Below are 11,183 nucleotides of genomic sequence, written 5' to 3'. Positions count from 1 at the left end.
AAAAAAAAAAAAAGATCTATTGGACCTGGTTTACATCTCCTACCCACAGCCTGTCAGACAATCCCACTGATTCTTTTTATAATCATATTTTGTTCTGGACTCACAAGGCCATTCCAGAACTTAAATGTCTTTTGTGAAACCATTCTGATGTTTTTTTGGGGGGGGATTCTGGGTCAAAACTGCCAGGTATTTCGAAATGTTCATAAGGCTATTACCATGTTTTCATGTGGGAATGAAGTTATTTTGATGATACTTAGTGTTATTTTGTGCAAAACGTTTGAAAATGTGGCCAAAATGTTGCAGTTTAATTTCAGCAGATCTCTCCAGTGAGGTTTCATGAGATTTAAACAGGCCTGGAGGTTCACTTTGGTGGAAGATCTTTCATTCTTGGACCTCTGCTCCTTAGTCCCAACACCTGGTGGAGTATAGCAGGCTGTTGTCTCAAGTAGAACATCACCAGAGCTGGGAAGGAATTCCTGCAGCTCCATTAGTGTTGCTGTCAGCCTTTTGACAGCCTGCCCGATCAGGTTCTGTCTTGTGTTTTTTGGACAAATGTGCAGTGTATTGTCACTGTGATTCCACTTCAGAAAGTTAGAAAACACTCTACGTGTCATCACTCTTCACTGTGCCATGGTGTAAATACAATGAGATCATTTTAATCCTTTGTAACTTCTCTGCAAACTATGGTTTTAGCTAAAGGATGCAAATGTTAAGAGAATCATACTATGGGAGCTGAGTTTTGTTTAGGTGAATCAGATTCTCTATAAATGTTGGCATAGCTGAACTCAAGAAGACTGAACAATGAAATGGAACAAAATGTGCTTCAACAAAATGTTTAAGGGTCTTCAGACTTCAGAATATTGCTACATTTTTGTCTTTTTTAGTTTCCTTTAAACATATGTTGTTTTTTAGTTAAATGTACCAATTATGTGTCACATTGAAGGTGGAAAATCACTTCATCATGGTCCCATTTTTAAAATCTAGGCATTTTTACATGGCACACTTTTTAGATCCAGTGTAATTTGGCCCATATGCAGGCAGGATTTGAGTTTATAAATTGTAGAGACGACGGTAGCTCAGGTGGTAAGAGTTCACCCTGTGACTGGTGCCGGTTCAAACCCCCGCTGCGTCTGTCTCAGTCGTTGTGCCTTTGGCCAAGGGATTTCACCTGCCAGGGGCAATCTCATTGCCTGTGGCAACCCCATCCCCAGGGCAGCTGTGGCTACTGTGTAGCCTACCACTGTCAGTGTGTAAATGTGTGTATGAATGACTGTAGTGTTCAGTGCTTTGGACTCCTCCAACTTCATAAAGCACTATACAAGTGCAGGCCATTTATTAATGACTACAGTCTACTCTTACATTTTGAGTTTAAAAGTGTGGGGTTTTGTAACCATCTAGGTGATAATATAGTGTAAACATCCAACATGTGTCACGAACAAATGTCCCAATGCCTCCATGTTGCAACCCATGGGATCATGAGGTGAGCGACAAACATTGTTTATGTTTATGCATTGGCAGGCATTTTTATCCTAAGCAATTGACAAATGATGATATAACAATGCAGTTAATATCAAAGTTAACAACAAGGAAGACCACTACTCAGGCTCTGTCAGAGGTGATGATGTAGAAATAGAGTGCAGGTATAGAGGGAAGAGCGACAAAAGATATGCAGTAGAGGAGATAGGGAAATAGAGGGTAGTTGCCAGGGTAGGAGATGTTCTCTGAAGTGCTGGGTCTTCCAGAGTTGGTAATCCTGCGCCATGTTTTAAAGAACATACCCCAGTTTGTACCACCCTAATCTAACTCTGTGAAAAGCATCTTTAAGTAGTCCTCTCTGTCTTTAGTCTGGCTGTCAGACACGCCAGCAACTGCTTGCAACGCTTTTCTGCATTCCTGACGCAACCACTTATGCCCTCTGGTGGCTATTCTAGACATGTCTGCTCCTTGCAAATCAATCATCTAAGTACCAATTTTTTATCTGCATATAGAGCAAATAACATGCAAATTAGAACACTCCTGCTGGTGGTTTAATTGTTATTATCTTTGAGGGAACATTTGCCTCCACATGGAATGGCACCCATAAAATGCTTTAAATTAGCTTTATATTAATCTTTCACTGCAGGATCATAAGTTTAAAACATTTACGGTCTGGTAGTGAAAAATACATCCACATTAAGAAATAAATGCTTTTAACAAAAATGAATTCCAAACAATTTCTATAAACTTCATGCATCATATTATTTTCTCCTAATTATGCTTTAATTTTTTCTAAGTTGTTGGGGCCAATTCCTTAGGGCCACTTTTTAAAATGGGTAAGACAAGAGAACATGATATTTTAGTTAGGTGTGTTCATCTAAAAAAGAGTCAGAAAATTGATAGAATAGTTACTCAGTTGATACTGCCCATATCTGTGGTCAGACTCATGATTTAAAAAGTTCAAAACAACTGGAACTGTGACAAACAAGGCTTGACAAAGAACTGTCTTTCTTACCATAACTCACAGTTTGTATCCTGGTAAGTCAAGTTAAAAGAAACTCTCCAAAACTCACCATTAAAGGACTGCAGCAAGGAGTGATAACTTGTCTCCAAGTTTCCATAAAATAAATGCGTTTTAAGGTTTTTGAACTCCACGGTTGCTACATGCTCGTCCAGGAGGCGTGAATGCTGCGAGTCACTGACTCGATGCACTCTGCTGAGTTTCCTTAGATAGAAAACTTTTTAACCCCTTTAAAAAAGAAAATGAATTTGACTGCACTGTTTGATAACTGGGATCAATAGTAAAGTATGTGCTGGACATTGAATCTGTCTGATTCGATTGAATTGACTTTGTGCCTTGTGATGCAAAAGTGCCTTGTGAATGTTTTGAATTGGCGCTACATAAATAAACATAAAAATCTTCACAAGGGATGCCAATATTTGTCAAGTGCACTGTAGTGATCAAGTCAAGTCCATTAAAAGCTACTGTACAGAAAATCTACATTTCTATCACATTTTCTAACCTGTGATAGGTGCCTTTAAACCTGGACTACATTGGATAATCATTGGACTCAGTTTGGTACATGTGAAACCTTTGTTCTTGTCAAAATCTAAAAACAACATCTTATGCAAAGTCAAAAGTGAATTTTAGGTGTCAAATGTTCTCTTTTAAAGCTTCAAAGGGTCAGAGGAACAAAAAAACAAAATACTCTGAAGTTGTCTAAACTTTAAACTGAACTACCAAATTTAGTGAACGTTATCTCTGAATTCTACAAAAATATAAACCCTTAAGAAAACATACATACTAAAAATAGCTGTCACTTCCGAGTTGCTTGAATATATGCTTTAAAAATAACACTGATTTGATGCAGAATCTAAAAAGGTTCACACTGTAGAGACATGAAAAAAAACAGCAGTTTAAATGAGGGGGACAGAGTCAGACTCCTCCAGTCCAGAAGGATTTACAGCTGAACATAGTGACCTAACATATGCTTGTTTTTACATTTAAACAGAGGAATCCAGCACTTCATATCAATCACAGCACTGTGATGTCTGTTATTTAACATCCAACCGGATGTCAACCTCTTTGGGCACATCGGATTTACCCTCCAGGATTTGCTGCATCTGATTGAGCACCTTTTCGTGGAACACCATGTCCAGGTGGGCCAGACCCCTGTACTCCGTCACGTGGACGGGCTTCTCCTGCTGCCCCACCCAGCGCTTGCACAGCCCCATGCTTAAACTGTCCACCGTGTCATCTCCGTCTGCGTAAACAAAGTCCACCGGGTCACCGTCTGGGAACTCCTCATCATAAATGTGGGTTACAGGCGTCGGAAGCCCGACGCCGTACATGCACCACACCTCTACGCCGGGCGGGTGGAGAGCACTGGTGAGGTTCTTGGTGTCCTTCCACATATGCCTGGAATCAGCAAAAGAGACTATTTTTCTTTTTTTCTAAAAATATATTTATATTTTTGCTGTTTCACAAGTTTCACTTTTTTTTAATTTTTAAAAAGTTTTCAATTGGAATTCTCTCAGTAAGCCTGAATATGAACAAAAAACTTGATTTAAATAGCTAGACCCAAAGCATTTTGTAAAGCAGAAATGGAACATCTCAGCTTTGTAACCTCAACAGGGGTCACTGAAACACCACAACTTAATGACGCCAAAAGTGGAAAAATCCGTATCCTTAAACCAAATTAACACATACCAAAACTTATTTGAATTCAATTTCAGTTTAGATAAAGTCAAAAGTAATTTAATTAAAATGTGGACTGAATGCAGCAAAGATGCTTAAAATCTTTATGAATGACTTAAGTTGGAAATTCTAAAGAAATTGCTACTAGACTATGCATTTTATTAAATCGTCAGGATTGTTTGCAACTACTTAAAAGTTTTATTTAAAAATATCAAAGTGTGTGCAACAGATATGAGATGAAAGATGCTGCTGATTTTCAAACGTTTGTTTGTTGTGAGGTCAATTAAAGGTCAATATAGTGACAGTTTTAACAATATGTAAAAATACATTTTTACAAAAGTTACCTACTGCAGCTTTAAGGTATGTTTTAAAAACATAATTTTGTTAGTTGAATCTATAACAGAGCATAAAAGCTGCAAGTTACCAGCCATCCTCGAAGCTGATGTCTGTGAAAAAACGCTTGTAGTCCCGATGGGTGTAGTTAAAGGCTGGAGTGGAGATGAAAACATGGTCCTCTGGCCAAACGTCTTCTGCTGGCAGCAACCAGGGATTAGTGGTCATCATCCTCTGCTCCTCACGGATCTTGATGTTGGAAATCATCGGGATGCCGTCATTTTCACCTGCAGTAAGTTTTAGAAGTGAAAACATGGAAAACGGCACACACTTCCGGACCTGGCATTAAGTTAGAAATATCAAGTTTCTGGTCGTTACTTTCTATAAAGATCATTTCTACTGCTGCTTCTGTCCCAGCATACATTACCTGAGGCCAGGACTCTGAGCACTTTAACAGCACCCCCCCATGGAGCTCCCAGGGAAATAAAACCCCGGATGTACTTGTCCTTCCAGGCCTGCGGCTGGTGGTTGAGGAAGTAGAGGACGTAGTGGCAGCCCATGCTATGTCCCAGGAGGTAAACTGGTTTCTGGTACTGGTTGTACATCTCTTCAACCATGTCCTGCATCTTTATAAAATAGGCTTCATTCTCATCTGTGAAGACAGGAGAGGCATGATGGGTTATCTATGGATCCAATCACCCGTCGGCCAGGTTCACTCAAGAATGACTAATTCCTCTTTTTGTTGATGCAGAGACACTAAGGTAAACATTTATTGAGATGTACAAGTTAGATAACCAGCTTATTAACTTCTGGTCAGTGATCATGATTGACTGTAGTATTGACAGCATTAAAGGGTTTGTTTGAAATAACTCATTGGATTGACCAATCTCCAGAACAATGGGATAGTCCAAGAAGGATAACATGTAGTTTTATACAAGTTGGGAAAGTCATTTTTAGGCAGCTGCATATTTCAAGATGATCTGTTCAAACAATTGTATGCAAGTACTGGTTATTTAGATGAGTCACCACATTGCCAAAGTCTGGGAGACGACCTAAACTGTACCCATCACATGAAGGGAAATTGGTAAAGATGTTCGGGAACAACCCAGGAATCACCAATGCTCAAGCCTACTATGAACTGTAATCTGCTGGAACACCAATGTCACTGCCAAATATTTGCCAGTTCAAAATAGCTCAGGTCTGAGTGGTTGGCGATCAAGAAACAAGCCCACCGCACCTTCAAAGTATAACTGACCTTTGCAGCTGTTCACATTAAAAAGCCAAATAAAAAAGTTTAATGTTCAAACCAGACAAAGGTTGTGTTTTTTGGCCAGAATGAAAACAATTTATTTTTTAAGAAGCCATGTTGAGGCTATTAGACTTATGAACACTGCACTGTTAAGCATGGTGGTGGTAGAATTATGCTGTGGGTTAGGGTTGTTTCACTACTCATGGTTACATGTGCATTAAACAATGGATAAAATAATGAAGAAGGAGGACTACCTCCAAATTCTTCAACTTAACCTAAAATGAACAGATTAATGGTTAAAACTTGGTCGCAATTGGGTTTTCCAACTGGACACCGATTCCAAACACTCTTCAAAACTGGTTCTGCAGTGTTTAAAGATAGGGTCACCTTCATCTTGTAGAATGGCCTTTCAAAGTCCCAACCCCCAGAAAACCAACCACTTTAAATGAAAATGATAAAATGGTCAAATATCAGGCTAGCACTTTACTAGTAGCTTGTTGAGGGCAACAAAAAACTAATATTAGTGGGGGTGTGTGTATACAATCATATTCAATAAATTAGAATATTTTTGAAAAGTTAATTTATTTCAGTAACTCGATTCAGTGAGTGAAAATCATTAGATAGTTTTTAAGCATTTATTTCTATTAACTATGTGGATTTTCCGCTTAGAGCTAATGAAAATGTGACAAGATTAATCTAACAGAATTAGAAGATTAGAATTAGAACAAAAATCCCAACTGTGCAAACCTATCCCAATTTGCGTGTGCATTAAATTAGGTCCAAATATGACCATTCCCTCTGGGGATTCTGGTTAATATTCGATTTTCACTGCAATTACAGTTGCAAGTCTTTGTGTCTTATCTAGTTGACGTTGTCCTATTAGTCAACTAGATATTCGACTTCAAATAAATGCTGATGTTTCACTTTCTACGTCTGGATATGCAGTGGAGTCTCTGGTTGCAGCCTTGGACTACACATTCTTACGTCGGCAAATTTACATGTTTTCTCAAGATATACAAAGCCATGAGATAAACATGTGTTCTATGTAAAACCTGGGGAGTTGCCTGGGTAATTCTGCTGCTTACTTGGCGCTAATCTCCAGTCGTACGGAGCTCCACGGACCGTCTCATTCCGAACGTAGCCGATGTTGACCAAATGTTGCACCATAGTGTAAAAATAACCTGGAAAGAAGAGCATCAGAATCAGCATCTCAAAGGCTTTAAGTAACAAGCATCTAATGTCATTAAAACCTAGGTCCCATTTAGTATGAGTCACGGTAGAAATGCTTTGAAATAACCCTGGTTAAGTTCTCTCACCGGCCAGTTTGTTGTAGTCAAGAAACTCTATGGAGTAGGTCTCCCCAAAACCCGGCACTCGTACCTCCACCCCTGGTGAGTTGGCGGAGCGCCGTGTTGTCCTGTTGTAAACAAGTCTGAAGGGAAAGACAAACGTGACAAAATAAATTAGTAAAATATCTGCAAAAGAAATTGTTTTGTGGATATAGAGGGAAGGAAACAAAGACCGATTACAGGTATTGTTGGACTACTGAAAAAGGTAGGTGTTACCTGATGTTATCTATCCAGCAGTCCACACCTATTGGCATGAACATGTTGAGGTCGATCCACAGAGGAAACCAGTTTTCAGTTTTCTTGTAGCAGAACCAGTGAACCAGTGTTGGTTTGTTTATTTTGGCTTCAAGACGGTTGCCCAAGTTCCCCGGTACTGAACACAAAAAGCCATAAAAGTCTTGACATTGTTGTTTTAAATAATAAACAAATGCAACAAAATGTTTATCTGTAAAAAGCAGGATCAATCCACTTTAGTTGGTCATTATTAAGGCTGCGCACTACATTGAATTGCAAACAGCAACTCAGTGTCAGTGTATATAATAATGCAAGTGCAAAATACTTCTTGGATGCAATATTTGGTCATTAAATTTCAAGTGACATCAATACAAATAGCACACAGTAACAAAAAATACTTTCCTCCTTGTAAGCAACCTGTAATTAACCACATTGTTTGTTCAATAACAGAAGCCACACCCAGGTTTGATTACTGCCGAACCTGTAGAATCAAGAAATCAGTTAAATAGAACCTTACTGACAATATGAAGTAGGCTTCAAGCTCTCTAAAAACAAAACACATCATGCTGAAGAAGGACAGATTAGAGACAAAGATATTGGCATCTATCAGTCTGGACAATTTACAAGGTCATTTCTAAGGCTTTCGGACAGCAAATCACACTGAGAGCAATAATACACAAACGGAGAAAACATGGAAAAGAGATTAACCTTCTCGAGGGGTCGGCCTACCAAAATTATTCCAAGAGAGCATAAATAACTCATCCAGGAGGTCAATAAACAACCGTGATGATGATTCAACAATAAGAAAGAGACTGGGTGGGGCACGGCAGTGTTGCACGGGACAACATGCGACTCATTTTTAAAGGCTTCGGTCCTCAACGCAGCCCGTTGTGGGTTTGACTCCCAGCCCAGGCAACTTGTGCTGCATGTCTTCCCTCTTTCTCCACCCTTATAATGTCAGCTTATTGTCTGAAAAATAAAGGCTCCTAATGCCGCAAAAAATATTTAAAAAGGAAAAAGACTTGGCAGAAATTTCATTTATGAGAGTTCCAAGGTCAGAACCAAGGTTTGTGGATTTCAGCTCTGCCTTCAACACCATCGTCCCAGCTCTGCTCCAGGAGAAACTCTCCCAGCTGAGTGTGCCCGACTCCACCTGTAGGTGGATCACTGACTTCCTGTCTGACAGGAAGCAGCGCGTGAGGCTGGGGAAGCACGTCTCTGACTCCCTGACCATCAGTACCGGTTCCCCCCAAGGCTGTGTTCTCTCTCCTCTGCTCTTCTCCCTGTACACCAACAGCTGCACCTCCAGTCACCAGTCTGTCAAGCTTCTGAAGTTTGCGGACGACACCACCCTGATTGGACTCATCTCTGATGGTGACGAGTCTGCGTACAGATGGGAGGTGGACCATCTGTTGGACTGGTGCAGCCAGAACAACCTTGAGCTCAACGCTCTAAAGACAGTGGAGATGGTTGTGAACTTCAGGCAGAACCCAGCCCCACCTGCCCCCATCACCCTCTGTGACTCCACAATTGAAACTGTGGAATCTTTCCGCTTCCTGGGAACCATCATCTCCCAGGATCTCAAGTGGGAGCCAAACATCAGCTCCCTCATCAAGAAAGCCCAGCAGAGGATGTTCTTCCTGCGGCAGCTGAAGAAATTCAACCTGCCAAAGACTATGTTGGTGCACTTCTACACAGCCATCATTGAGTCCATCCTCACCTCCTCCATCACCATCTGGTACGCCGCTGCTACAACCAAGGATAAGGGCAGGCTGCAGCGGTCATTCGGTCTGCTGAGAAGGTGATTGGCTGCAGTCTACTGTCGCTCCAGGAACTGTACACCTCCAGGACCCTGAAGCGGGCAGAGAAGATTCTGGCTGATCCCTCCCAACCCGGTCACAGACTCTTTGAGACTCTCCCCTCTGGCAGGAGGCTGCGGTCCATCCGGACCAAAACTTCACGCCACAAGAACAGTTTTTTCCCATCTGCCACCAGCCTGGTTAACAAAGCCCGGAAACCACCCTGACACACCCCTTTCCCCCACACCCCCTTTTTTTGCTGACAGGACACCTGTAACCTGCAACTCTATGTGTTACATTAACGCTCAGCTTGGACTCCTGCTTTACTTGCACAATGATCACCTGCACTGTTGTATTGCTCTTGCATCCTATACTGCTCTATATTTACTCTCACTCACTTAAAACTGTTCACATATATTTATATTATATTGTAGATATGTTTATACTGTTTAATTTGTACTGTATTGCACCGACGCCAAAACAAATTCCTTGTATGTCCAAAAACGTACTTGGCAATAAAGCTTTTCTGATTCTGATTGTGTTCAAGGTGATCTGCAACGATTGTTTCCCCACCACAGATAGCAACTAGCAAGTAGGCCAAAAAGGTACATTTTGGTTTCGTCTGACCTAAGCACCCTTCTTCCAGATTTCAAACAAGATTTCTTATGGCTTTCTCCTTGTCACTTTTCCATAAAACGTAGATCTGTAGAGTGAACAACAGTAATTGTTGTATCCACAGATTCTCCCACCTGGGCTGTTGATCTCTGCAGATCCTCCAGTGTTCCCATGGGCTTCCACTTCAAAATTATGCACCATGTTTGTCTAACACACAAAATCCAAATAAAATACTGAAGTTTGCTATTTTAATGTGAGATAGTTCAGAGAAAGTGATTGGTTTTGAAAGGAACTGTATAGAGATGAGAAGCAAACATCAGAGGACAGCCAGATGAGATCGAATACCTTCACAGATAATTGATCAGAAAGTTCAAATAATAAAAAGGTTTCTTAAACATCCATCCTCTTACCGATAATGAGCGGCGAAGTGATGTTGCTCGGTACTTTGGGTTTGGTGCTGGGAGGGAAAACGACGTTGACGATCCAGAAGCCGGCGGAGTGACGAAACCCCAGCAGAAACAATACGAGCAGCGGCCAGCACAGGCGACCCGCCGACCCCATCTTCTCTACCTGGCAGCTGCGGCGGCCGCTCGTCGGAGGAGGAAAAAATACGAGGAAAAGTCACTCACCCCGAGACGAACTGCGACTGATTTGGACCAAACGCGATGTTAACCTACATGCATGGCTGATTCACACAGAGAGATTGATGCAGGCTGAGGCAAATCAAACTTGTACTGGTTACTTACTGTCTTGTTGATTCATCGGAATCAATGATTAACAAGAAGCGCTGCAGTACAAACATTTATCCTCTGAGACGCGTCAATAAATGCGGGGGAGGAAAAACACACATTTTAAATTCTGAGTAAACTTTTAAAAAGCGCTCATCACCGCTCCGCTTGGTTAAAAACAGGACTTCAGGCTCGCTACGTGAAGCGAAACATTTGCATGAGATCATAAAGGCTCCCCGGCAGCCTCCAGCTGTGTAAAATCTGCACAGCCAGAACTTTCTGCTGCTGCCTTCACGGCCACGGTAAAGTCCAGCTTTAGGAGAGTAATCTGATTGTAATTCTGTAACTCATGTATAATCCCTCCTATATCACGGAAACAAACAGAAGACGTGTTGCTTTTTTAATGCAGTAATTATGATGGAGAACCAGTTTCTTTTTTATCAGTCTGTGTATTTTTGTTCTTTTTAAAGCGATGCTGTTGATAATTCTCCAAACGTTATGAACTAGGTCTTTCAGTTTTCCTTTGGCTGCTTCTTCCTTCATTCATTGCAGTTTAATACCTCATCATTATCAGCTTGTTAAGCTTCGTAAAATGCTGAAACGCTTACATGCATGTCATATTCTACATTTGCAGGAATTAATTAATATAAAAGAAACTACTTTAGTGCTTTTTAACAATAGGAATTGGGTGTACAAGTTTGG

At 40.9% G+C, this 11,183-nt stretch overlaps 1 protein-coding gene across 2 annotated transcripts; it reads right to left on the bottom strand.

The window, feature by feature from the left end:
* Positions 1–1,302: 1,302 nt before the first annotated feature.
* On the bottom strand, positions 1,303–10,783 carry lcat (lecithin-cholesterol acyltransferase). Of its 2 annotated transcripts, none has more exons than XM_047386185.1 (8): positions 10,500–10,783; positions 10,164–10,342; positions 7,322–7,478; positions 7,073–7,188; positions 6,842–6,937; positions 4,935–5,159; positions 4,599–4,794; positions 1,303–3,895 (listed from the first exon to the last, which is right to left on the bottom strand). In XM_047386185.1, the coding sequence occupies exons 1-8, from the start codon at positions 10,553–10,555 to the stop codon at positions 3,532–3,534; spliced, it is 1,389 nt and encodes a 462-aa protein (XP_047242141.1). In that variant the 5' UTR covers positions 10,556–10,783; the 3' UTR covers positions 1,303–3,531. The 2 variants fall into 2 exon arrangements, with proteins under 2 accessions (XP_047242141.1, XP_047242149.1); XM_047386193.1 differs by having other exon boundaries at positions 10,164–10,399; positions 10,500–10,782.
* Positions 10,784–11,183: the final 400 nt, after the last annotated feature.

Source organism: Girardinichthys multiradiatus, chromosome 2 (assembly GCF_021462225.1).
Source record: "Girardinichthys multiradiatus isolate DD_20200921_A chromosome 2, DD_fGirMul_XY1, whole genome shotgun sequence".
NCBI lineage: Eukaryota > Metazoa > Chordata > Actinopteri > Cyprinodontiformes > Goodeidae > Girardinichthys > Girardinichthys multiradiatus.
The sequence above is the reverse complement of the archived record's forward strand: the minus strand, read 5'-3'. Positions and strand labels throughout refer to the sequence as shown.